Source organism: Terrapene carolina, unplaced genomic scaffold (genome assembly GCF_002925995.2).
Source record: "Terrapene carolina triunguis isolate 2854851 unplaced genomic scaffold, T_m_triunguis-2.0 Scaffold67, whole genome shotgun sequence".
Classification (NCBI taxonomy): Eukaryota; Metazoa; Chordata; order Testudines; family Emydidae; genus Terrapene; species Terrapene triunguis.
This window is the reverse complement of record NW_020664418.1, coordinates 26,247,956-26,275,823: the sequence shown is the minus strand read 5'-3', so window position 1 is coordinate 26,275,823 and position 27,868 is coordinate 26,247,956. Positions and strand designations below refer to the sequence as shown.

Below are 27,868 nucleotides of genomic sequence, written 5' to 3'. Positions count from 1 at the left end.
CGGAGCCCCCGCCGGGGCTCGCCGCCCTCCTCCCAGGGCTCCGGCCGCCCTCCCACCTGGCGCCCTCCCCCCGGAGGCTTTTTTGCCTGGGGCGGCAAAAAAGCCAGAGCCGGCCCTGGATCAAGAACCAAACCTTTTATCACAGAGCAGTCTTACGTTCCTGGTGGAAGTTTTGAATGAAACATAAGCAAAGGGCCAAAGATCTGGTCAACTTAGGGGGTCACCCCATGAGTTGAAGTGTTTAAAAATGTGTATGCTGCATACATGGTTAAGCTCACTTGAGTCAACTCTTTTCGGGATTGTTCTGTCACATGATTCTTCCATTCCACAACCTGCCACACCACATATAATGATAACAATGACACCATTCCTCACCATCTCCTCCTTCTCATTGCCATTTCCATGACTCCTCAATACACTAGTTTCTTCTCTCTACCGGTAGGCTTATGTCTCTGACTCTCTGTTCTTTTGTTAACTTGGGTTTAATTTTGAATGTTAATGAACCCCAATTCTTTATCCGTTGCACAAGGTTAGCTTTATTTAATTTACTTTTAAACTCTGTTCATGTTTTCAAAATAGTATTAAAGTAAGCTTTCTGTTTATAGATTCTGAACTGTAACAAATTCATTGCATAGCCATATATAAACAGTAGGATAAATATTATACAAGTCATATGATCTATACAAAGCAAAGATTCAAATGCTGCAACCAAGCTCATTGCCAAAAAAACGATGAATGCACAGTATAATACCATGTCATGCGAGAAAACATTGGATGTAGTTTTATTATAATTTTGTCTTTAATGCATTGGATTTTTTTGTTTCTAAGCAAATATACAAAAAGCATCCTTTTGAAAACATTAAGCACCCTGACATATGTTAATAAAAGAAACCCCCAGCAGCTAAATTCCCAACACCACTGCCCTAACCAGTAAAACATATAACCTACAGCAACTCACTTATAGCTAAACAGATTAAAACTCCTCCTGAATACACAGAAACTTACTCCTCAAGGGCTCACATTGCTCTTGAGATCTATTAGGTTTTTTTTATGGTAACTTTAAAAAATATTTAAGCATGAGATTACACTTACCTAGGGGCTTAAAATGGGACATATTGAAGTAAGAATATGAGATGACAGACAAAAGGCTGCTGAAATATAATAGATATTATTTGAAAGTGTAATAATGCCTTCAAAAAGAGGACTCTCTTACCTACATAGCTGGTAACTTTGGGTATTGTGGTTCATGGATCTGCGAGTAATACAAATGCACCTTTGTGGCCCACACAAATCTGACCTTTCATAGAATATTCCAGGTTGACACATCCACAGTTTTGTATGGATGGTATCTTTGGTTTCAGAATTTAGTTGTGGGAGAAGAGTTATTACTCTTTCAGCTCTAGGGATCTGGATGCAAACTGGCTTGTTATAGGTCACAGATGGATGGGAGTTTGGGCTCGCTCAGAATGCTGAGGTTCTCAAAATGGAGTTTATGGTCATAAAACAGGCAACTGTGCTTCTCTGAATCAAAACTTGCTCAAAAGCAAGTTTTCCGAGAGCATAGGTTGCATGTGTATTTTCTGAGGGTACAACTAATTTACTTTTAACTCTAATATGGATTTTGCTCCAAAATGCCAAAAACTCCAGTTGACAGTGTTCCTTTATCTATATGAATCAGAAAATATTTCCATCTTTAAAATTTTCATCCAGGATTACATGGACTGAGACCTGTTTTGGAAACAAATTGCATATTTTTACACTGTCTTTAAAAATGGAGGTTGTGTGTGTCACTGTTTGTTCTCCTTTTTACTAGAATGCTGCTGCCCTTGCCAGTGAAAAAAACACTGCAGAACAGATGCAAAGTAGTGCAGAAAATCGAGTGAAGGAGTTGGCTGAGCAAAATGAACAATTGAAGAGAACAATTAAAGAGCTAGAGGACAAAATTAAAGAACTCCATCAACAGATTGATAATATGAAAGGAGAAGAAGATACAATGAAGGAAAAAATAGAGAGATATGAGGTAAGGTACAAAACCAGACATGTAACTAGTGTGGTTTTCTTCCCGTTCATGATTGGATGGGTACAGTGCACAAAAATAAAAGATGAAAGATGAGATGAAGGCAAGCAAAGTCATTGTTGGTGCAGTAATACCTGTGCAAAATCAGTGGGCTTGAAGGAGAGAGCAGGCTGGAGCTTCTTCTACAGGTACAGGGAGGCTGCTTCAGCTGATGTGACAGTATGAAAATAACACTGAAGAGTAGGAGATGGGCACATTGGTGATGTGCCTGAGTGAGTTTAAGAGGAAATGGGAGGTTGTAGGCAGGGAGCAGTGCAATGTGGAGTCCTGGAGGTGTGGAAGAGGAGCTTGATGTGGAAGGCAAGAGGAAGCCAGTGAAAATGTTTTTAAGTGTTTGCAGTTTTATGTTTATGCTTGCGGATCTTCTGAAGGCAGATTAGAGAGAAAGCAACATCAGCATTCCTGAATCTATCAAACTTTTGTATTGTAGAAAGAAAAGCAACAATTAGAAGATGTCCTGGCACATGCTGGGGAAGAGGGAAAGGAACTGCTGTTGGTGAAAAAGTCTTTGGAAAGCAAGCTGGAGGATATGCAGGTAAGTACAACAACTTAGTCAGAATATTAAATGTTTTTGTTTGTTTTCTGCAGTGGTGACTTTCTCTGGTCATATTTAAATTCCCATTCTATTAAGTTTGGCCCTCACAGCACCATTCAGATCTTTCCTCTAAGCATAGCTTCATCTAACTAAGTTTGCCTTCTTTAAAAATAAAAATCTTTTTTTTTTTAATTGAACAAAGTTGGAGGGAAATAAATCCTCAGCAAACATGTCCAGTTTTTGACAAATCTGTTTTGTAATTTTAAATTACAGAATCATAGACTATCAGGGTTGGAAGGGATCTCAGGAGGTGATCTAGTCCAACCCCCTGCTCAAAGCAGGACCAATCCCCAACTAAATCATCCCAGCCAGGGCTTTGTCAAGCCTGACCTTAAAAACCTCTAAGGAAGGAGATTCCACCACCTCCCTAGGTAACTCATTCCAGTGCTTCACCACCCTCCTAGTGAAAAAGTTTTTCCTAATATCCAACCTAAACCTCCCCCACTGCAACTTGAGACCATTACTCCTTAGTTATCTGTCAGCTTTGGTTGTGTTTCAGCTAGACTTTCCATGTGTGAGGATAAGAGGCTGTAATCTGGCAGTCATATACATAAGAAAAATCTAGCTGGAAGAATTAAAGGTCACCGGTGAGTGATGGGGTGGGTAGTGGCAGTTCTCCCTCCCATACCAGATCTCAGTTACTGAGCTGAGGAGAGTGGTGGGGACACAGAGAAGAGATGGAGAGAGGAATTGCTATGGAGGAGAAACCTCAAAATTGCGCTACTTGCAGCAGGAAGACAAATGTGAAGAAACCTGGAGGCTTCTCTGGTGGGCAGATATTTGGGGAGATGGCCTGTGCCCCACTGGAGGGATAGGGACATATCAAAGGATGACTGCCCCTTTAAGAGGGAATGGGGTCCATTTCACTTGGACTGATTACCTGCTGCCCAGTTGGGCTTAAGGGAAGGCACCTAGGTTCTTCTTTGAGTGCTGTCCCTGTCCATGCTCCACTTCAGGTGTCGGTGCATCCTGGCGCTACTGATCGGAGATTTTCAATAGCAGTGGCTAACGATTCACAGTGGAACAAGATCACTTCCAATACAGAGTACTGCCATTCGGACTATCGACGGTTCCATGAATCTTTACCAAAACCCTAACGGTGGTAGGTTGAGAAGGAACTGAGGGGTGTGGGACTCACGGGCACTAGTTGAATCGCCAATGGCACCACGAGTCAGCTACTGCACACGCGCGTCCCGACCAGGCACTGCTACCGAAAATCCCTGATCACCGGCGCTGGGACGCACCGACACCTGAAGTGGAGCACCCACAGGGACACACATCTCGAAGAATCTCAGTTACTGCACAAGGTGAGTAACCTTCTCTTTTACAAAGGGGGAGACAGCTGCAGGTGGTAGTGGTAGGCAGATGCCGAGAAGCACTGTAGGGAGTTAGAAGACTCCTGGAGGGCTCTGCATCAGCAAGGGGGAGAAATACCAGTGGGGAAGGCCTGCGGAGAAGCCCAAATCCAGGCAAGAGGTGCTGGGAGAGCAGGAAGACAGACCCTCAGGGAGGAAGGGCTGTGCCCAGCTTGGGACTGAGGCAAGATAAATCACTTTTAAGGAGAGGCAGACCCTCAAGAAGGAGGCTGAAACTGGGATGAAAACTGTAGGGTTGAGTTCTATTTTGAAAGACTTTGTGCAGGACTTAATAAATTACACCCCAGAAAGGGAATGTTTTGAATATCTGGATTGTGTGGATTTTTAAATGGATCCTGCATGAAGGGGAAACAGAGGCAGGGGTCAGCAGAGCCATTCTTGGCAAGCAGGTGGTGCTACAGGGCAGGCACACCTTTTAACCGGATATATCTTAGAGCAGCTAAAAAGGGCACAAGCCCAATTTTTCCTCCTTGCATATCACCTTTATGTGCATTACAAAAGCACTGGTGTTTCTAAAATACTAAATTGTAAAATTCACCTTCGAATCTAGAAGCTAAGATTAAAGAGATTCTGTCAAGTAAATCATAGCTAAAATATAAGGTTTTTGTGTGTTGTGTGACAAAGTTCCTCCTCTATCTTGGTGGGTCCTGCGCTTATTGGCGGATTTTCCTGCCTCAGAGATTCACCATGTGGGTTGAGGAACAGCCCAGAGACCTTCCCCTCTGGAAGAACCCACAGTCCAGGTCAATTGGGAGGTTTGGGGGGAACCCGGGCCCACCCTCTACTCCGGGTTCCAGCCCAGGGCCCTGTGGACTGCAGCTGTCTATAGTGCCTCCTGTAACAGCTGCATGACAGCTACAACTCCCTGGGCTACTTCCCCATGGTCTCCTCCAAACATCTTCCTTATTCTCACTACAGGACCTTCCTCCTGGTGTCTGATAGCGCTTGTGCTCCTCAGTCCTCCAGCAACACACCCTCTCGCTCTCAGCTTCTTGCACCTCTTGCTCCCAGCTCCTCACACTCGCACCACAAACTGAAGTGAGCTCCTTTTTAAAACCCAGGTGCCCTGATTAGCCTGCCTTAATTGATTCTAGCAGCTTCTTAATTGGCTCCAGGTGTCCTAATTAGCCTGCCTGCCTTAACTGGTTCTAGCAGGTTCCTGATTACTCTAGTGCAGCCCCTGCTCTGGTCACTCAGGGAACAGAAAACTACTCATCCAGTGACCAGTATATTTGCCCTCTACCAGACTCCTGTACCCCACTGGTCTGGGTCTGTCACAGTTGTTATAAATGTTTCTTGAACACAAAAAAAGTGGTCTTAATTTGAATTTCAACATTCCCCTGTATGGTCTGAAACTCAAACTCTACTCCACTGGACCACAAACTACAAAGTGAACCTGACTACAGATGGGCAATAGGACAAAGGGAAACTTTCCTGACAGCTGTTTCCATGGTTCATTTAAATCTGAATTCAATGGAAAACATAATAAAACAAGAAAAATTTGTGAAAATTGTTAGATTTTTAAATTTGTGTCCATTTTAAGAATCTAATTTATTAACAGCGCAAGTAAGGAACTTTTCTTCTTAAAAATGTGATTTTTAATCTGACAATCTTTTAAATCAAATTAATAAATCAGCTCCCTGCTTTCAGTTACTGGTTCTCTTTTCACCACTTGATTGGTTCCAAGTTGTTCGGCTAGTGCATTGTCAGTGTTGGTCTGCTGATGCCTGCCAGCTACCTTAGGCCTGATCCATTAGAGCTTGTTATAATGTGGTAAACTATTTTCATAGATTTGTAATGCCCAGCAGAAAGAACATGACTTGGATCTATACTTAACCCAGTTACAACACATGTTATTATTAGACCCCTGAATACTGTGGAAAAGTATTTGTGAACATTAATTATCCTGTAAGGGAATATACTTTTATTTTAATTACAATTCCATTTACGGTATTTACTTGTTACCAACATTTAAATGAACAATTGGTGTTTGATGTTTGTGTATGGGGGGTGCGGGTTTTTTGCAAAACAATTCACAGAAAGAGGAGTCATAAAAAACCCTACAAATATGTGTTTTCCACAAGTATCTTCAAAGGAGTGTTTTTGAGGCCATTTTGAAAGGGCTTGGAATGGGAGTCACCCATTCAGGGAGCAGAAACAGTGCCATCTGTTTAGGTGGCCAGTCACACAGCCAGGAGTGCTGCCAGCTTTTCTGCCGCCCTAGGCGGCGGAAGGTCCAGCCCCGAAATGCCACCCCCCACAGAGGCGGCGGAAGGTCCTGCTGCTGAAATACCGCCGCAGTCGCCCCCCCCAAATTGTAGCGCCCTAGGCGACCGCCTAGGTCGCCTAATGGGTTGCGCTGGCCCTGCACACAGCACAAACAGGAAATTATGAATAGGGAATACTTAAAGTAGCAAATGGTTTGCGAGCAATCCATGGGTGGGAAGTATGCTCAAAATGCCATTCAGCAAATCTTTTTCAAATAACTAGCAAGGCAAACTCTGTTTGCAGACAATTAGCAAACACAAAGATGGGCTAAATTTGTTGAACTAACATTTTACTGTGAATAGTTTGCTTAGCTCTAGTTTGAGAATCATTTTTAGAACATGTCAATTAATCCTGATTTCAAGGAAGAGAAGTAGACTTGAGTATTTCATCTCACCACTTGGCATAGTGTCCTGTCCGTACTGCAGCACCACTCCAGCAGAACCATGCTTAATAGTTTTTGATTACAGTGGTAGCCAGCATGGTTTGGTGCTCCATTGTGAACAGGTCTTTAATTTACATTCTTTTCTACATCACTTAAGCTGTAGCCTATTGCTAAAGAGAAAATATTAATAATGTGAAATGAATCTTATAGTAAGCTTTTGGGGGCAGGAACAATTTCTTTTTTTGTGTGTGTGTATAGTGCCTGGAACAATGGGGTCCTAATTCCTGATTCTGTGCTTTTACAATACAAATAACTAACAATGGAGTAACACATCAAGAACCAATAGAAATCTACTGAATAAAGCTGTAACCATTACAGTAAACACAGCAAAATGCAATGCTTCTCCTTCCCAGATTCATACTCAAAATGGTTAAAGCTGCAAGACAGTTCAAAGTGGTTATTGTGGGTAGTTGGAATAGCTTCATTCAATGTAGACTCCAATAGCTAGAATGATGTGAGCTTATTGCAGTTTTCAGCTACGGAAGCTCAGACAAATAGTGATTTTTTTTTTTGTGCTAACCTCTGTAGTATGGCTTTTGTTTCTTAACCACTTTTCTGTATTCCAGCATTTTAGAAGCAAAACACATGCCAAAATTTCCCCAGGGTCTTATGCAGTTCCTGAGAACAGGAACTTCTAGGAGTTTCCTGAGAGCTATCTCAAAGAAAGCTGCTTATTCTTTCCATTACCCACCTTCATCACAGAACTCATAGGCTATTAAAAAAAACAACAGACACTAATTGTTCTAAATCCTTTGCCAACATTGCAACATATAGCGTCATGCATACAATACTTCAGGCGAACAACTGATCCTGCTCAAGTCAACGGAAGTTGTGCCACTGACTTCTAAGGGATCAGACTTTGGCCCTTTGGTTGTGGATGGAAAAACATGTAAAGTTCTTGTCACCTCAAGTTAACACTGCAGTGTGTAGATAACTCAGGTTACTTTTCTAGTGTTAGCCTAGCTTGAGTGAGAGCAGCTACACTGTGAAATATTAATTGAGCTACACAGAGTAATTGTGTTAGCAGCTGATGAGTTATTAACTCGAGCTGTAGCCTATACCCCTGGAGGGCCAGCCAATTTGAGATAAAAACACCACCACATTTAAATTAAGGGCTTGTGTGTGTGGACGGGACTCACATTTGGGGTAATAGCTCAAACTGTAACTTGAGCAACTGCAGTGGTGACAAGTCCCTACGTGTACTACAGAGCATTCCTAACTGTCAAATACTGAAGTCTTATAAAGTGTACATGCTAGACTGAGCCTATCTCTACACTGCTACTTTCAGCACTAAAACTTTAGTTGTTCAGGGGTGTGAAAAAACACCCCCCTGAACGACAAAAGTTTTAGCGCTGAAAAGCACCGGTATAGACAGCGCTTTATCGCCAGAAGCTGCATTCCCGGCGATAAAGCTACCACCCCTTGTTCAGGGTGGGTTGTTTTTTTTTATCGCCGGGTGAGCTCTCCCCCGGGGATAAAGTGTGTCTACACTGCCCATGTCACAGCACTGCCGCAACTGCACTGTAACGTGGGCAGTGTAGACATACCCTGAGCTATTTATTCATTTGGATGTTCAGTAGTAATTCAGAATGAAACCAAAGTTCAAAATATTCACATCCTCAGCGCTAGTAATAGTAGTACTTCTGTTACATTTAAAATATATTTGTGTATCTGAAATTGTGCGTTCTTGTTTTGAAGTTTGACCTTTTATGGCTAAAAGGTCTCAGAGTATTATAAATGTGTTAATCTTTGGAAGCAGTGCTGTAAAATCATGTGTGGTGGACATACTTAGTGAATACTGCATAGTACAAACTGTGTTTATACTCTCCCACTCACAAATAGTTTTTATGACAACCAATGAGAAAACATCTGCTGAAATATTGCTACCAGATCTGTTAAATTTGGGGACACATTATAGGAAAGATAGTTCCCCTTTTTAAAGTGACTATATTTTGTATCAAACTTTATAAGGCAGGTTTTCTCCCTAAGAGCTAGTTTGTACCATTTAGTGACAGCCCTGCAGGGGGCCAAGTGTAGAGCCATATTGCTGAAGAGAGAGCACCATTAGAGCAGAGGCTGTATACTCACAGCTAGAACCTTTTATTAGGTACAGTTAGTTCTCTTCAACCTTTCTCCCCATCCACGCAACAGACAGGTAGATGGAAGAGGAGAGTTGCTGTGGTCTTTTCTCCTTCCTTTTCAACCCCTTAGACTATGTCTGGCCCTAAGTTAAGTGGAGAGACTGTTAGTGTAGTTTTTCTATGTTTTGGTAGCTACAGACCAAGAAAACCAAGTCCTAGCAAGACTCCAACATAGGGCAGTTAGTGTGCCCTTTAAAGACTAGGGATTTGGTGTATATGACGTAAAAGCAATCCTGACAGGTCATTAGTTCTTCCTGTTTAATGAAGTGTGGACTGAATAGTCTGCAGAGGCATTCCAGAAGTAACTATTCCAGTTTGTTGTTAGTTGAGTGAAAATTGGAATTTTCGCCCTTTGGGAAATTCCAATATTTTGCCATTTGTTTTCATCCTGAATTGGGATACAACATTGAAATAACAAAACTTTTCACAGAACTAAAAGTTCTTTTAAAAAAAATGGAAATTTAGAAACACTTTGTTTTAAAATTTTTGATTGGAACGAAACATTTTGACATTCCCAAATCAAAATGTTTTTTTTTAGTTTGTTGAACTGAATTAAAATGTTTAAGTATTAATCTGTGTGTACTAAGGTGCCACAGTACCTCATGAGAGTTGTAGTTTGGGTCCCTTTGGCCCCCATTCTCTCCTATGGGCTGGGGTCCCTGGTAGGACTATTATCTCCCATGGTGCACTTGTAGTCATGTGATTCCTGTGACACACCATGTGGCTGAGTCAGAGAGAAGACAGGGGTGTATCATGGAAGATGTAATCTGGCAAAAGAGCCCAGTCCATAGGGGAGAATAGGGACATGAAGTACCCAAACTACTACTCCCATGAGGCATTGTGGCACCACATGGAAATACAATTTAATGTTGAACTGACTCAAAATGAAATATTTTGTCTCTTTCCCAAAGGAAAATTTCAGCAAAAACAAAGTTTTCCCTTGAAAAATTTCACATCCTAACTCCCATTGTAGGCTCAGTTAGGTTGATGGAATAATTTTTCCATCACCCTAGCGACTGCCTCTCGAAGGGATGGACTTACTACAGTGAGGAAAAACCCGTTCTGTTGCTGAAGCAACTGTGCTGCAGTACTACAGTGGCATAGCTGCAGCACTGTGCCCTGTAGCGCTGCTTGTGTGGACATATCCTTGGTCATGAACAGCAAAAGGTAACAAGTGAAAAAGAGAAGAGAGACAGGTATATGGAATTATACTCTTTTTCATTTCAGGATGTTAGCGTATGGCCCAATACAATAAGTAGAAAAAAGGCTCTATTTGCTATTACCATTCTTCTAGACTGCCACGTATCTGAACACCAGGCAAAAATTTGTATGACACAATAGTTGACCAAATGTGTTGCAGTCCAGTAATGTGACATGTGCCCCTAAGCTCCCATAAACAACAGAATATATTCACATCTAAAATAACTGGTGCTGGTAAAAAGAATTCTGATTTCTGCTGATAATTCTGAAGTTGAGAAACTGACCAGATTTCCTACTATGTTCCCACCCCCCCTTCAGCACACTGCAGGCATAGAACAGCTTCCATTGGCACCACCATTCTGCCACTGTATTGTTCATTGATCTGTGTCTGTGGGGTTTGTTTCTCAAGCATGTGTAAACAGACTGTAACATAAAATTGTGATGGGTTGGGTCACAGAAAACCCCTTGGGAACTGCCACCTGGTGTGCTGAGACTACCCCTGAGCCCATTTTCCCTGCCACCTTGGGTCTCCAGAACCTTGCCTGTTTGAGCCAGACACGCTAGCCTGCTGCAAACCTAGACTCAGGTCTGAACAACGTCCCCAAAAAGCTGCAGGCTTAACTGAAAACAGTTTAAGAAGTGTTCCTTTCTCCAACACTCAGATGCCCAGCTCCCAATGGGGTTCAAACCCCAAATAAATCCGTTTTACCCTATATAAAGCTTATACAGGGTAAACTCATAAATTGTTCGCCCTCTATAACACTGATAGAGAGATATACACAGTTGTTTGTGCCCCCTGCCCCAGGTATTAATACATACTCTGGGTTAATTAATATGTAAAAAGTGATTTTATTAAATACAAAAAGTAGTATTTAAGTTGTTCCAAGTAATAACAGACAGAACAAAGTTAATTACCAAGCAAAATAAAATAAAACACGCAAGTCTAAACCTAATACAGTAAGAAAGTGATTACAGGTGAAATCTCACCCTCAGAGATGTTCCAGTAAACTTCTTTTACAGACTAGCCTCCTTCTAGTCTGGGTCCAGCAATCACTCACACCCCTGTGGTTACTGTCCTTTGTTCCAGTTTCTTTCAGGTATCCTTTGGGGGTGGAGAGGCTATCTCTTGAGCCAGCTGAAGGCCAAACAGAGGGGTCTCCTAGGACTTTATATAGACTTTCTCTTTTGGGTGGAGACCCCTCCCGCCCCTTGTATAGAATCCCAGCTACAAGATTGAGTTTTTGGAGTCACATGGGCAAGTCACATGTCCATGCGTGACTCATTTCCTTACAAGTGGCAGCCATTGTTCACATGCTACCTTGAACGTCCTCAGGTAGACTTCTTATGTGGATTGGAATCTTCCAAGATCCATTGTCCGTTAAGTGTTTTTTGATTGGGCACTTAACTTGCAAATTCCTTTCTAAAGAAGCTGACCAAATGCCTTACTAAGGCTACTTAAAATCAAACAAGTACACAGCCAATATTCATAACTTCGAATACAAAAATGATACATGCATACAAATGGGATGAATATATTCAGTAGATCATAACCTTTGTAGAGATCTGTTACATGGCATATGTAGCATAAAACATATTCCAGTTATGTCATATTTACATTCATAAGCATACTTCCATAAAGCGTTATGGGGTGCAACATCACAAAAATGATTTGTGAAAGACTGATAGGGTGGAGGTATCTGAGATTTTGATGGCCTGTTGGAAGATGGCACATTAGCATGGACCTAGTGATTCCCCAGCTTTTAGCACTACAGTGCTAAAATAAACCTTTTCAGGATTCTTTAAATTCTATGGTGCCAGCTAGACTGGACTATTGCTGAACAGCATTTAATAGCTCTTAGATGACAATGCTTTATCACTGTGCATTGTTTAGGCATCTGCCTGGAACTTCAACACACATATTAGAGATTTCTGTGTTCATATGTGATAAACACCAACGTACGGAATTGTAAGGGATGTAAAGGACCTCAAAGGAGAGATCATTTTTTAAAGCATTTGACACTCTCTTTTCTTGTCCTATATGCAAACTGCAGCTGTAATTAGGGTTTTAATTATAAAATGCCCATGGAAGTGCTCACAAATGCTTTAAAATATATTTTCAAACATAATAAAGCAAACCACATATATGCCAGATATAATATTAAAAAGACACTGTCAAGTAAAAACTTGTACATTGGGAAAAAAATCTATTTATTTTGCAGATATTTAATTCTTAGCCCTTTTATAGCACATTTCATCCATTGAGCTCAAAGTTTTACAAAAGGACGTCAGTATCACGAGCGCAGCACGTTTTCCCCCCAGCTGTGGGAACTGAGGAACAAAAAGGTGAAATGATGTACCTAAATTCATCCAGAAGGCCAACTGCAGAACTGGGAATAGAACCCAGGTCTTTTGAGCATAGATTTTAAAAAGTGACTCTTAAAATCTAAATTGCTTTTCACTATTAATGCTGTTTGCTTCATATTTACATTTCTCCCAGTTTGGGCAATTAAGAGAGACGAGTTGGTTTCACTTTTCTGTATCATCTGTTTTTAGTTGATTTCAGTTTCTCCTGCATGCACTAGCACATGCTGCAATATTTGTGTTGCACATGCTTCAGGGGATTAATCACTAAATTGTGTCGTTATTGTTGAATTTGTTTTTTTTAATGTAATCGAAACATTTCAGTTAATCTTCACTTTGATAAAAGTAAGCCCTATTTAAACCTGATAGCAAACTTTTAGAAAAGCCAAATGGCATGACAGTAAGAAAAGAAGAGAGAAGGTTATTAACAGTGAGCCACAATGGTTAAAACTGAAAATGCCTCTGAAGAAGTAAAGTTTTCAGATGTGTTGAAGTGTCAATGGAAGGACTAAGGAGGATTCTCTAAGGAAGGCTGGTTCCTTGTCTTGGGGGCCACCATGGCCAAAGCTGCCATGATCCTCTGGTGGAATTCTAAAGGGGGGGACCCCAAAGAGTTGAAACCCACCCACATGAGACTCATGGTCTCAAAATATAGTTAGGCTCCCCTCACCTCTATTAATGTCTTTAAACATCAAACAGGAGCAACTTAAAATCAATCCCTTCATCTTATATAGACAGCCAGTGAAAAATGGATGCAAGCTCTTAGCTTTGTGTCACTGATAATTTTGTGCCCAGTGTGGCTTTTTATTAGGCATAGAATATACGGCTGAAGATACTGAACAAGCACTTCTGACTGAAGTGGTGAATTTCTTGTACATCTTCGTTGGTCTTTATGCATATTTGGTGTTTTGGAGCTCTTAGCCCACTATGTGACTATACAGTACAGCTCTGCATCTCATTTAAAACTGGGTGATCCTTAATGCATAAAGAGAGGCCTGGCTTCAACAGTAACATAAAATGCTTTGATGAAGGGGTTATTTAACCTGGCAAGCTGTTCAGGAGAGGGACCCCTGTCTATTTCTGTTTGTACAGTGCTTAAGACAATGACGTCTATTCCTGATTGGGGCTTTTGGGTGTTATGGAAATATAATTTAAAACATTAATAACTAAGCAGTTCTTTTCACTCCTTTTTTGAAGAATACTTTTGTTTTATTAAATCAATTCAAACACATTTCTTGAATGCTGAGGAAAGAAAAGGCAGAGCAAATGAAGGTGAAAGAGTATATTATTTAGAGACTTTGAAATCGAATAAACAAGAACAACAAAGGAAATATGAAACCTGAAATAAAATATTGAATTCTCTGGCAGAAGGTAAAATTTGCTGGGCACTGTGCAACTTCAGCTGACTATGGACGTTGCATGTAATAGAGCCAACAAGACAGACAGTCATAGGTCCTCAGAATTCTGCAGCGTTTCAGGAACTTGTCGACATTTATAAGTAAATATTACATGGCTGTATGTTTTATTTGTCATATTCTGACTGTCAAAGCTTGACTCAGCAACTTTCTTCCTTTTGATTTTGTGTTACAGCGTATTATTATGATTTTTATTGTTGTTGCTTCATGGGACATGTTAGTATATTACATTAAATTCCTTTGACTTCTCAGAGAGTTATGGCTGTCGTGTTTTATAGTGTAACTTTTCCATCCAATGCAGAAAAAATTCAATCAGGTTATTCAGGAACAGCAACAGTTAACTGAACAGTTAAAAGATGAAACTAACCAGAAGGAACAATTAAAGAGGATAAAGAATGAAATGGAAAATGAGCGATGGCAACTAGACAAGACTATTGAGAAGTTACACAAGGAGGTAAGGTTGCAGTTAAAAGAGGCTGCAGGACATAAGATATCTAATGGAAAAAAGCAAATAAACTGCCAAACTACAAAGAAAAGAGCTTAAAAGCAGTGTAAATGAAAGTGAAATGTGAACTTTGCTGTTAGTGTATTTGACCTGGTGACTATCAATAAAAGCTTTCTGGACTGGAACAGTAGTTGGTACTGTGCAATCTGAAAATACCATGGTAAAACACTCCTGTTTTGTTAAAATAAGATGCCATATTTGAGCTCTCTTCCATTATGTACAACAGACTCAGCCCTGGTCTACATTGGGTGGGGGGGGTCGTCCTAAGATACGCCGACTTCAGCTATGCGAATATCTTAGTATCTTAGGTCGACTTACCTGGCCGTGAGGACGGCGGCGAGTCGACCGCTGCCGCTCCCCCGTCGACTCCGCTTCCACCTCTTGCGAGCTGGAGTTCCGGAATCAACAGGGAGCGCGTTCGGGGATCGATTTATCCGTGTCAAGACGAGACGCGATAAATCGATCCCCAATAGATCGATCCCTACCCGACGATCCGGTGGGTAGTGAAGACCTGCCCTAAGTCAGTCATTGCTCAGCACAACCATCAGCTCGACTGCAGTGACTTGCAGCTGATTTCTCCAGCTGCAGCATTGTTGTATTAGTTTTGCCATCTATGTGTGAGCACACAGCTTAGTTTTGGTATGATAAAGTATTCAGTGAGGGCTTCATAGAATAAATTCTAATTTGTACAGGTTTAAATACAAGCCACATGTAAATGCTGCTGGCAGAAATAGGATGGTCTGGGATATGTATTGCCACACATTTTAGAAACACAATTTTAGAGTTGCATATTTTCAAACTGGTGCATAGAAATTCAGCTGGACATATACACCATTTTGAAAATGTTCTCTACACAGTGAATTATGTTCCTAATGTAACATAGGAGAGACTGCAGTTAGGAAGAAAAATATTCTTCTGTAGTACTAATGAAGACAGATTCCCTTCTAGCATTGCTTTACTCGTGGGGAATTTTACGTGTTTGTTTGTTTGTTTGTTTTTTGCCAGATGGCTGAAATTGTAGAAGTGTCCCGGTCATCCACTCTGGAGCTTCAGAACCAGCTTGATGAGTACAAGGAGAAAAATCGCAAGGAACTTGCAGAAATGCAGAGACAATTAAAAGACAAAAATCTTGAGTTAGAAAAATCACACCTGACAACCATGAAAATGCAGGATGAGGTACTGGCTCATAAATTGAATGACATGTTTAACCTTTGACCTAGAATCCTCCTCAGACAATTTTCAGGACAAAGAATCTTTGCTATCATGCTCTTGTGCACTTAATCACCATGCTTTTATGTTTGATTCTCCACGACGATCATCAAGGTGGTACTTCTACAAGGGCAATGGGGTTTACTGGATACAATAGATAAATGCAAAGTGTGTTTGATGAATTTATCAAAATGATATGATAAAGTTTCTGCTGAAGTTCTTTTGCTCTTTTAATATTGATTGCTGAAGGGAGAGTTGAGAATTTTGAAATAGCCTTGAATCAGAAGAAGATGGGGATCTATTATTTTTTTAAAAATACAACAACACAGCCTGGCTTTAGCTTTTTAAAGTAATTGTCATGGATGTTTGAGATGTTTCAGATTTAAATGACAAAGCTATTTGTGCAGCCCAGAATCAGCCACAGCCTTGAAGTCTGTCTTTTTAGTATGTAAATACCATAAAATTAGTCCGGCCTCTTTAAAGTTCTAAATACAGTTCTTCGTTATTTGGAAAACCTTTGAGAATAAACGGTCTATGGATGTCCTCAGTATATAAAATATATTTTAATAATTTGAGCTTCCAGGCCAGAACTTCTCCTTTGTTTCTCGTTCTCTTTGTTGAACTAGAGCAGGGCAAACTTTTTGGCCTGAGGGCTGCATTGGGTTTCCAAAACTGTATGAAGGGCCTGTTAGCGGAGGCTGTGCCTCCCCAAACAGCCAGGTGGGGCCCGGCCCTGCCCCCTATCTGACCCTTCCTGCTTCTCACCCCCTGACGGCCCCCCCGGGACTCCTGCCCCATCCAACCCCCCCTGTTCCCTGTCAGCCCCCGGGACCCCTGTCTCTGACTGACTGCCCCCCACCACCCCATCCAACCCCTGCTCCTTCCTGACTGCCCCCTGGGGACTCCTGCCCCCATTCAACCCCCCTGTTCTCCACCCTCTGACTGCCCCGACCCCATCCACACCCACGCCCCCTGACCACCACCCCGAACTCCCCTGCCCTCTATCCAACCCCCCCTGCTCCCTGCCCCCTTACCACACTGCCTGGAGCACCGGTGGCTGGTGGCGCTACAGCTGCGCCGCCCAGAGCACCAGGACAGGCAGCCGCACCGCCCAGCTGGAGCCAGCCACGCCACCGCGCAGCACAGAGCACCAGGTCAGGCCAGGCTCTGCAGCTGCGCTGCCCCAGGAGCTTGCAGCTCTGCCGCCCAGAGCATTGCGCCGGCGGCGGAGCAAGCTGAGGCTGCGGGGGAAGGGGAACAGCAGGGGAGGAGCCAGGGGCGCGCCTCCCAGGGCAGGAGCTCAGGGGCCGGGCAGGAGAGTCCCGCGGGTCATAGTTTGCCCACCTCTGAAGTAGAGTGTAAGTTAATAGAAAAAATATAACACAAAAAGGTTAGTTTGAAGGATTGCTGTACATTCTTCTCTCCTTTCCTTCCATATTATTTCCACTCAGCGAAGCGTGGTTTATGTAAAGAACTGAAGAGTCATAATGAAATTTGGAAGATAGAGAGTAGGATAGTGAGATCATCAATGTAACTTGGAATAAACTCTTCAAAGCAATCAGTATCTGTACTGAAAGATACTGTGTTTATTTGTTACTCGCATGTTGGTTATAACTATTACTGAAACTCTTTTTATAACTGCAAGCAGTCCACACAATCTTATGTTAAAAAAACTCCAGGCCCCCAAACAAAAAACCCAACCCAATATTATTCTACAAAAAGACTGTGGTAATTTTGTTTTAAACTGTGTTGCTATAGACTTTGACTGTAGAGTGCTGCATTATATTTCTATAAGTGAGTGTGTAAATTGTTAGGGCATGAAATGTTTTATTGTATAGCTAGCTGCACAAGATACAGCATAATCCTGAAATTACAGGAGAAGCTCCTCTCAGAAGAAGCATCCATATAATAGGTTTTATATTAAAATAAAACAAACTTCAGAACAATCAAATGTGTTTCTCTCTCTCTCTCTCTCTCTCTCTCTCTCATGTTGAGTGAGAAGTACAAATAAGCCTTCATGATCACCGTTTTCATTCAGTGAAATAGGTGTGTTGGCCATTCAGTTCCTTGTAGACAAGAATTCATATAGCACTTGGCATCCTTTTTGAGAGTCTCATCAGAAAGGCTGAGGACTGAATGAGCATGGAAACTAAATTATCCTCTTGCTCGTATTAGTGGTCCTCCAAATCAGTTTTGAGGTATGCGGGTAGGGCAGTATGAGAATTATTCATTACTGTTGCCCATGCTGTAGTTGGAGACATAAGACATTGGATTCTAGGGATGTCAGTCCAGTATAATTTGAAACACTGTCACATTCCAGGGTGCAATCCAGACCAGTGAGAGGTTGTCACTGCCTGCTTCATAATCTTGGGTGCCTCACAATGTTTTGCTGTTGAAGCTCCTAACCTGGGCTGCTCACAAACGGTCTTCCAGCGTGTAGGTCTATGTATAGTTGCAGCCCTGGTCCAGCAGGTCTGATTCCAGCATCCCGTCAGCAACACACCAACCAACACACTCCCTGTCTCGAATTTTCCAAAATTCTGCAATAGCCAGCCCGCTCCTGGACAGTTCAGATATTAATGTTCATTTCTCCTGTATGGAGTCAATATTCAACGGTTTGTTACTTTAACTGAAGTTACCAAAAAGTTCAGTTTAAACACAACACTGGATTGATTTAAAAAATAAAACACCATTTATTAACACAAGAAGATAGGATTTTAAATGACTTCAAACATAAGGAGTAGTTACAAATGGTTACAAGCAAATAAAAGTGAAAACGTGCATCTAAAAGTCCAAAACTTAATCTAGCAAGTTTTGGTTCAAGGCTTTGTTCAAGATGGCTTTTCTCACCACAGTCTCCCAGGATCATGATGACTGACCCTTTCCTCAGTCAGGATCTCTCTCAGAGGCTCAAATATGCTGGTGCCTTTGTTGTCTTAGGTGAAAGAGAGAGAACTTGGGGTTCTTGCCCCTTTCTTTTATAGTCCAGTGAACCTTTGAAGTGGATTCTTCTGCAGGTTACCCTTCAAAGTAGTTTATTCAAGTAGTAAAGAATGTCACAGGTGAAGGAGGCTCCATGCTCTTTCTTCCGCCAGGTGTGTCTACTGAAATCTAAATTGTTCTGTTTCCTGCCATCTCCTCCCCCTGCTCTCTTGCCAGCCCTGTTTACTACCTATATGTAAATTGAGGTGAACACACATTCCTTTGTTTAGGATAGGCCTGTTTGACAACTTTTGCCTAGGCAGGGCCGTCTGGTTTTGAACATGTGCTAATAACATCACACAGGGAGATTTCATAACTTTACTTATAATGTTGCTACATATATTTCACCATGATATTATTGACCAGCAAGTCATGAGTTTTCAAAGGATACCTCACAAGGCATATTTTGTACAAAAATTATTACAATCGTGTGTTGGATGTGAATACAGGGGTGCTTAGTGTCACACACTGGCATATAGCACACTGTATATTGAATGCTTCCTATTGGTATGCAGATAACTATCTTAGTAGCGCAGTATAATGTATGGCCTGTAATTATCCAGCCTTCTCTCACTTGAAAATAGCTCTGTAAATAATCTATAACCTGGTAATGCTCCATCACTGAGCTGGGTACTTCTTATATAAGTAACGTGAGGGAGAACTGAAAGTGAAACTCAGATCATGTGATAGGAGTTTGTGCACTCAAAGGTATATAACACCTAACAAATTAATCAGAGTGCCTCATCGCAGCACAAAAACTAAGAGCTTCATGCTAACTATACCTTTTAATGGGACTGTGTAAGCTTGAGTGAGAGAATGTAATGAAACACAGAACACGGTTAGGAGAGAAAACCCTCCTCCTCAAGAGATGTACCTCCTACTATATATGTATGGGGCTATAGTTTAATATATACAATAGCAATTATACCATAAATGTAATATTGTCATCAAAGTGTCTTAGTGCCAGAGCAAGGGGCATAAGAAAGCATCAATAAACTGTAGTGATGGTATGAAAAGCAAATAAACCTGATGGAAATAATTACCAAAGCTGTAATCATCCACAAAGCTGTAGGACAATTGGCTAAGAAAAAGATAATTAAGTAAAAAATCCAGTTTGTATTATTACTACAGTGAAACCTCTACGCTGAAGGTTATTTTCATATCTGAGAACTCTGATCCAAAGTTATTTACTTGGTGCCATCTTGTGGATGAAATAAAAATGACTCTAATACGCACATAATACTACCTACTTCCTCTCAGCCTGGTTTTTAATAACTTGTTTTTAAAGTCTTAGCAGAAGTGTAGCCCATTTACTGACATTACTGTTACAAAGAAATGTATTATAAATTGTGCCACCTGCCTTCTTGTTTCAGATGCGTCTTATGGAAGAGGATTTACGGGACCACCAGAGAGCCCAGGATGAGGCAATTACAAAAACTCAGCTGCTGGAACAAACTGTGAAAGGCTTGGAATATGAACTGGAAGCCAAAAATCACTTGAAAAGTGATCGGGCAAGACAAATGAAACTAATGGAGGTAAAAGGAGCTTTTGGATGGGGGGGTCCTTTGGATACTCGGTGCTTATGTATAGTACATTTTTTGCTAGAGATGATTGGAAACACTTAATTTTTTTACTGTGGTTGTGCCTTGGAAGCAACAACATAATTTCTTCTCATCTGATGGAAAAATCGACGTTAGGGCAGTGGTAATGCAAGAACTATTTTAGCATCTCCCAAAGGTGAGCATTCAGCACATCTAATAGGGCATATTATGTTCTGAATGGTAGTTATTTTGAGAGCTCTTTCAATACTTTCCTTTCTTTTTCTCATGTGACAAATGGAAGTTCTGACCAGTTACCCCTGTCGTTCTCCTTCAATTCATCAGGCACAAAAATCAGAAAGTTTTAACTCCTAGACACTTAAAACCTGAACCACTCCCAATGGAATCAGTGGGAGTCTTTGCAGTATCTTCAATGGGCACTGAATTAGGCCCTTGTCTTGCTTTTATAAATGGCCTCTTTTTATAGCTGTGAACAAATTAAAATTAATTTCTAAAGAAAACCCTCTGTTGTAGCACCACTAGGGTATTTCTGGAAATATTGTTGTTAAATTGTTTATTTTATATTATATATCTGCAATTTTTTATGCTCATGGAATTACTGTAAGTGTCCCTGACCAATGAATATTTAATAATAGGTAATTGGAAATTATAAGTCACCTTGTAATAGGCTTGCAAAGTACCTTCCCAATGGAATTTCTCAGACACTTTTTTCAGTTTATTCAATTTGTTACTGCAGTGAAAAGGGAAATCATGTTCAAACTGGAAGCTAGCTGTTGAACTGCACTGAAGAAAGCTATGTTCTGAAGTTACACTGAAGTTTTTTTTTTTTTAATAAAGAAGTTAATAGCAAACAGGCTATTAAACTCTTGTAGGCTTTTCTAGTCCAATAGAGATACTTTTTCCTGAGTTCTCTGCAAATTGTCACAGGGGCTGCACTTTTCAAACACCTTTCTGCCATGTTACGTGTGTGTGTGTGTGTGTTTTCAGACAAGTCGAGCCCTTGCAGTCCTAGAGAGAAATGCTCAGTAGCATTGTAAAGCGGATGAAGGACTAATCCATTGAACTACTTTTGTTTTTTCATTTAGGACAAGCTGTCCCAGTTGGAACTGGAGCTTGATGAAGAAAGAAACAATTCAGATTTGCTGTCTGAAAGGATTAGTAGGTGCAGAGAACAGGTACTTGACCAGTGAACAAAGTTTACTTTGCCCAACCGTAGTGTAGTGATGAGGAAGAAGAGGGTCACAAATAACTTTAATACATTAAATATCAGTCTTCAAGTTAGATGCTCATTGTATTGCATGCAAGCCAGATAGTAATTATGTTCAACAACAATAGAGCTTTCAGTGCAAGAATATCTTAGTCTCTTATGAATATTAATGAATTTAGTTTCACAACACCCTTGAGATAAGTAGTAGTATTTTGCATTTTACACATGGGAAAACTGAAACGAGAGTTTGTTTCCTAGTTCACCTATGAAGTCTGTGTCAGAACCATGGATAGAACCTTGATCTTCTGACTTCTGTTCATGTGTTCTAACCCGCAAATCATCTTTCTTTCAGCAGTACACACACTTTGTTACACCTGTCCTGCGGGGCAGATAGTATATTGTGTTAAACTGTCATACACAGCAAACAGAAATTGACTTACACCACAAAATTCTTACATAGTTTTCAAACTTTTCACAAACTTCTGGATTGTTCAGATTTGGATTTTGGTCAATCCAGTTATAAAGATATAGATCATATGTGAAATTCTGATCTGCTTTTCAAACAACACGCATATCACAGTGTGGTGTTGTGTTCATTACATTTTTAGATGCTAGTTTCAAAATGGTAAGTAGTTAAAGTGGGATAGAGCTCTTTATTTATGGTTTACCCTAAACAGATTACCTATCAATACTGTGCTTTATTCTACTGGAATTAGTTGTGCAATGAATTATGAATGAGACAACTTATTACACACACGGACAGATTTTCAAAGAAATCCTCTAAAATTCCAGATGCAGTTTGTCTGTCATTTTTTTTGCAGGCATAATATTTCCTGGTCTGGGTTTTTGTGCATGCAAGAAATTTACCTGTGTGCACAAACTGCATGTATGCACACAAACTAGGTAGACAGACATCATACAGCTTGCACACAAGTCTGAGTTTTAGTCATGCAAACGCTTGGTTATAAAAAATGTAATTTTGCAAAACAATAATTTTTTTAAAGCTGGGTTAAAGCCATTCTGAAAATTTCCCCCAAAGTTTAGAAATAACACTAAGCCTGTAAAATCTAAAAAGCAAGAAAAAGTTAAATCACTATTCTAGCCTTTACATATGTCATGCCAATGGCAGCAGGTGTAGTAAGAATAAATTGCGTTGCTTTTATTGACTTACCATTATCTTGACAGAGGGCTACATTTGAGGAAGGCAGCGTGGCCTAGCACAGAACTGAGACTCAGGAGACCTGGGTCTTATTCCCAGCTCTGCCTCTGGCCTGCTGGCTAACCTTGGGCAAATCACTTCAACACTCTGTGCCTCAGTTTCTCGATCTGTAAAATGGGGATAATGATACTGCCCTCACTTGTAAAGCACCTGAAATCTACTGATGAAAATTGCTGTATAAGAACTGGGCATTATTATTACTATTACTACTACTACTACCAGGGCCATACCTAGGGGGGTGCAGAGCCCAGGACATCGGCGCGGAGTGTCTATCTGCCGGGGGGTGCTTCCCCCAGCTCCGCCTAGGCCCTGTCCCCACTCCACTCCTTCCCCCAAGGCCCCACCCCTGCCCCGCCTCTTCCCTGCCCAGTTCCGCCCCCTCCCCTGAGCGTGCTGCGCCCTTGCTCCTCTCCCTTCACCCCCAGCACCTCCAGACGCGGTGAAACAGTTAATCGGCGGGAGGCGCTGATTTGCGGGGCCTGCCGGTGGGCAGGAGATGCTGCGGAGGAGGGGAAGGTTGGGAGGGGTGCTCCTCCCTGCTCGCCCAGCCCCCACCTCACCTCCCCACCCGCCTCCTCACAAAGTGCGGGGCCTCCCAAAGTGCAGGGCCTGGGGCAGTCACCCCGATTTGTCGTACCCTAGGGAGAGCTCTGATTATTACTTTAAGTACCTCACTCAGTGAGGAGTTTCCTTGAAATCATGGAGACTACTTGCAGGGTCAGATACTACTCAGTGGAATACATATAATATTATTTTAATTTCTTTTGATTTCTAACGAAAAGACTTGTTGAGATAGGAGTAGCTTCAATTTCGGTGGGAGACACAGGCAATAAAATCCTGCTTTCCATCTCTTTTCAGTGAAATAGTATCTCCTATTGAGATAGCTGAAGTGCCTTAAAATGAGTTAAGCCTCAAATTGCTTTTGTGTGTCCTTGAAACTCCACTGATCCTGTTAGTAATTTGTGGGCCTAAGGTTTCTCAGACTCTTATTGGATTTCGGTAGTGTCTTTTTACCATTATTTCACTGATATCATACAGGCTCGGAATCGGTGTGTATGAGATGCTCTCATTATCTGCAGTGATTCAGAATGTAAAGGACGCATTATTAATTTGTAGTTGTGTCATTGTTTAATTAGGAAGCTTTGAATGCTGGAGTCCATGCATGTGCTGCAAGTCTGTGCTGAAACAACCTTAGCCAAATCTGCACTAGTGGGCACTTCAGTAATTTAATTTAGTAGCTAAATAGAAACATAAAATACAGATGGGTAACTAGAATGTCACATAACAGGCAAAAGGTTTTGTGTTGAGATCCAGAGTTCTCATTTCACGCATGAGTTACAGAGGTTGTTTTGTTTTGAGTTTGCCATAGTGGCTAAGTTGTCAATACTGAAGAGTATTTCAGGGTCTGCTAAGCATCTATAATGATGTGAGAAATGATAATGGATTCGTTCTGGTAATATCTGTGGTCTGTAAATGTCCTTTTTATTATGAATGTGTTATCTTAATATACTGATAATGAAGACTAATATTCAAGTTTATAGTAAAAACGCATTAAAATGACTGGTTAACTTTTATCTCAAGTTAAACATTTAAATAAACATTGTCAAGTTAGACAGGTCAAAAATTTCACTTGCAATTAAAATTTATCCCACCACCCTTTTTATTTCAATACTGCCCTGAATCTGAGTAGGGCTGCAGAAGACACTGATTATTCTCTTTTCCCCCTCCCCTATCTCAACTCAAGATTGCAAGAGAGTGAAATCTCAGTTTCTTAGCTAGGTCACCTATTCATAACAAATATCTAGCTGCCACTTCAGAGGTACATGTGATGCAAGCATGTCACACTGTCTTCTACTCTGCTGTGTGAGCACTGAAATACACAGGAATTTTGTTTTTTAGTCACAATCTGCCTGCATGTACACAAGATGGGAATGTGCTTGTTAAGTGATCTCTATCCACTTCCCAGTGGGCAAATATCTCGGTCACTAAAACCTCCGCCATGTGTGGCACTAACTTGGCACAATTCTCGTTGGTTTCATGAAAGAGGTCAAAGATTTGAATGAGCATGAGCACTGAACTACCCTGTAGCCCCTCAAGGTGACCCCCTCTGGTTCAGAAATGAGGGATCTCAGCAGGTCAGTGGGGAATGCTTGCCCATCTTACTCCTGGGGTAATTCTATGCCTAAAAATTCTGTGCACAATATTTTAAAGTTCTGCATATTTCATTTGTCAAAATAAATACAATATAATCAGGCTGGTTTCAATTATTTTGGTAATTTATTTTAAAATACCTGTCAGCAAGTATGTCTGTAACAATACAGACAACAACAAAAATTTCAGGAAATGTGTTTTGACAAATAGATTCCTTACTAGGCATATTAATACAGAACTTTGAGTAATAATTCATTTAAACTACAATACAGAAACATATTTCCCACACCTCTCAGAAGCAGTGCAAAGGCTTGGGGGAGTCAGGGTAATGGAGGACCTGAAGGGAGGGAAGTAATTGTTGGGAAGGAGCCTGGAAGTGAACTTGGAGGGTTGTTGGGTGTGGATATGAGAAGTATGGAACAGTTTCTTTTTGGGGGGAGTGGGTTGTTAGGGAGTTGGGGAGCCTCCCCCATGCACACCCTGGCATACCCCTAGCCTCTCCTATTTAGGCAGGCACATCTGCCCCTGTCCCTGTGTATCCTTGCACCTCCCACCTTCTGTCCCCATGTGTCCCTGCACCCTCCACTCAGCCTCCCTCTCCCCTCTGTCCCCTTGTGGCCCTGCATCCTCACTCCCATTCAGTCCCTGGCTCAGTGCTGTCACCCCACTAGCTCCTGTGCCCCTGCCCCAGTCTCTTCCCCCCCCTCGCCCTTCTGATCCCCAGTCTATGTGACTCCCCCAGCAGCCCCATGTGTCCTGCTTTGTCCATCCCCCCATATTGCCTGCCTCCGCACCTGCCTCTGTCCACAATTACCCTGCTGACAGGCTTACAGTGTTATGTTTGTGACAGTCAATATGTTGTATCCTGTTCCCCCTTCCTTCATCTACCTTTTATCTTCTAGGTTGTAAATTCTTCCAAGTAGGGACTGTCTTTTAGTATGTGTTTCTATAGCACCTGGTGCAGTGGTGCCTGCCTCTAGTTGAGAGTCTTTGGGAGCACCACAATACAACTAATCAGTGTGATGGGTTGGATCACAGAAACCCCTTTGGAGCTGCCAACTGATGTGCCAAGACTACTACTGCCCCTGCTTTCCCTGCCAGCTTGGGACTCCAGAGCCCTGCCTGGCTGTGCCAGCCATGCTTGCCGGCCACAAACACAGACCCAGGTCTGAACCACGTCCCACAAACTGCAAGCTTAACTGAAAGCAGCTTAAGAAGTGTTCCTGTCTTTAACACTCAGATGCCCAAGTCCCAATGGGGTCCAAACCCCAAATAAATCCGTTTTACCCTGTATAAAGCTTACAGGGTAAAAGTAGGATTTAAGTGGTTCCAAGTAGTAACAGACAGAACAAAGTAAATTACCAAACAAAATAAAATAAAACATGCAAGTCTATGCCTAATACAGTAAGAAAACTGAATACTGATAAAACCTCACCCTCAGAGGTGTTCCAGTAAGCTTCCTTTTGCAGACTAGTCTCCTTCTAGTCTGGGTCCAGCAATCACTCACACCCCCTGTAGTTATTGTCCTTTGTCCCAGTTTCTTTCAGGTATCCTTTGGGGTATCTCTTGAGCCAGCTGAAGACCAAATGGAGGGGTCTCCCCGGGGTTTATATAGACTTTCTCTTGTGGGTGGACACCCCTCCCTCCCCCTGTGTAGAATCCCAGCTACAAGATGGAAGTCACATGGGCAAGTCACATGTCCAAGCATGACTCAGTTCCTTACAGGTAGCAGCCTTGGTTCACAGGCTACCTTAAACAACCTCAAGTAGACTTCTTATGTGGATTGGAGCCTTCCAAGATCCATTGTCCATTAAGTGCTTCTTGTTTGGGCACTTAACTTGCACATTCCTTTCTCAAGAAGCTGACCGAATGCTTTACTAAGGCTACTTAGAAATCAAGCAAGTACACAGCCAATATTCATAACTTTGAACACAAAAATGATACATGCATACAAATAGGATGAATAGATTCAGTAGATCATAACCTTTGTAGAGATATGTTACATGGCATATGTAGCATAAAACATATTCCAGTTATGTCATATATACATTTATAAGCATATTTTCATAAAGCCTTATGGGGTGCAACGTCAGTATAAGTGTGTGTGAAAATCGTTTCTTTAGTTATATGGACTTAATACCAGCCCTCCAGAAAAAATTGATTTGGAGTAACTTCAGATTGTTGAAGAGGTTTATTTTTCCTGAACTGGATCAACCACACACCATCAATTTATACTATGAATCCTGTATATAACAAATTGTATCTTCAGAGAAGATCCATTTCCTGTGCAAAATACATGCAGTTACCAGAAATAACTCCAAGGAATACTGGAGCTCAAAGTACTGCATCACTGCAAAATAGAAATCTTATCTTGGTTAGTCCTCTGCATAGACTAGCACTACCAGTATCAGTTTCTCAAAGGATCAAAAGCTAAAATGTTTGTTCATTAATTTGAAAAGCAAATGATAGGCCTGAATCCAAACTCCACTTCCAAAGAGCTCCAAACCTTGGGGAACTTTGCATTCAGACATTACTTTCATGGCTGGGCCTAACTAAAACCTGATATCTGAACAGCTTTGAGTATTGGGAAACATAGGATCAGGATACAAATGTTATGGATCTGGCCCATCTTGCATTTTGCTCTGTGATAAAGTGCTACTAATTATGTTAAAAGTAAAGACTTTAACAAACACAAGAGGGAGGAGGGAGCAGTCCTGCTGCCTTTTGAAGTCAAGGGGGAGGAGGATTGGGCCCAAAGATTTTAGTATACAGCATTTTTGTCTGCAAAGAAAGGAAATTATTTGGGCTACTTTGTTTTTGTAACATAATGGAAACACATTTGACATGGCTTCGCCAATCTTTGTGCACACAAAAAAAATACAAACATGAATCTATTGATATCAGAGTTGTTTCCAGTAACCGTGAGAGTGAGACCAGTTTCCATGGCAATGGCAGAGTAAATCTGGGAGGATAAAGTTGCATTGGCTGTGTTCTTCACTTCCTTTTAGTAAAATAGTCCCAATGGATTACTGTACACCTGCGCCCTAGTTGGCACCAGGTGTGCAAAGCTAGTAAATGAAAATGTGGAAATGAAGGGTTTTTTTCAGTGATGAAGGATGACAATTTTTATTAGCTTTCTTAGTTAGGTGTCTTTGTTGTTG

The 27,868-nt window shown here is 41.4% G+C and overlaps 1 protein-coding gene across 1 annotated transcript in view; it reads left to right on the top strand.

The window, feature by feature from the left end:
- Positions 1-27,868, top strand: part of CGNL1 (cingulin like 1) — an 88,691-nt gene that overhangs the window by 43,305 nt on the left and 17,518 nt on the right. The window contains exons 9-14 of the mRNA XM_029910784.1: positions 1,814-2,020; positions 2,508-2,612; positions 14,177-14,329; positions 15,386-15,556; positions 19,945-20,106; positions 21,216-21,305. Of these exons, the coding sequence (XP_029766644.1) occupies positions 1,814-2,020; positions 2,508-2,612; positions 14,177-14,329; positions 15,386-15,556; positions 19,945-20,106; positions 21,216-21,305 (888 nt within the window). The remainder of the gene's footprint in view (positions 1-1,813; positions 2,021-2,507; positions 2,613-14,176; positions 14,330-15,385; positions 15,557-19,944; positions 20,107-21,215; positions 21,306-27,868) is intronic.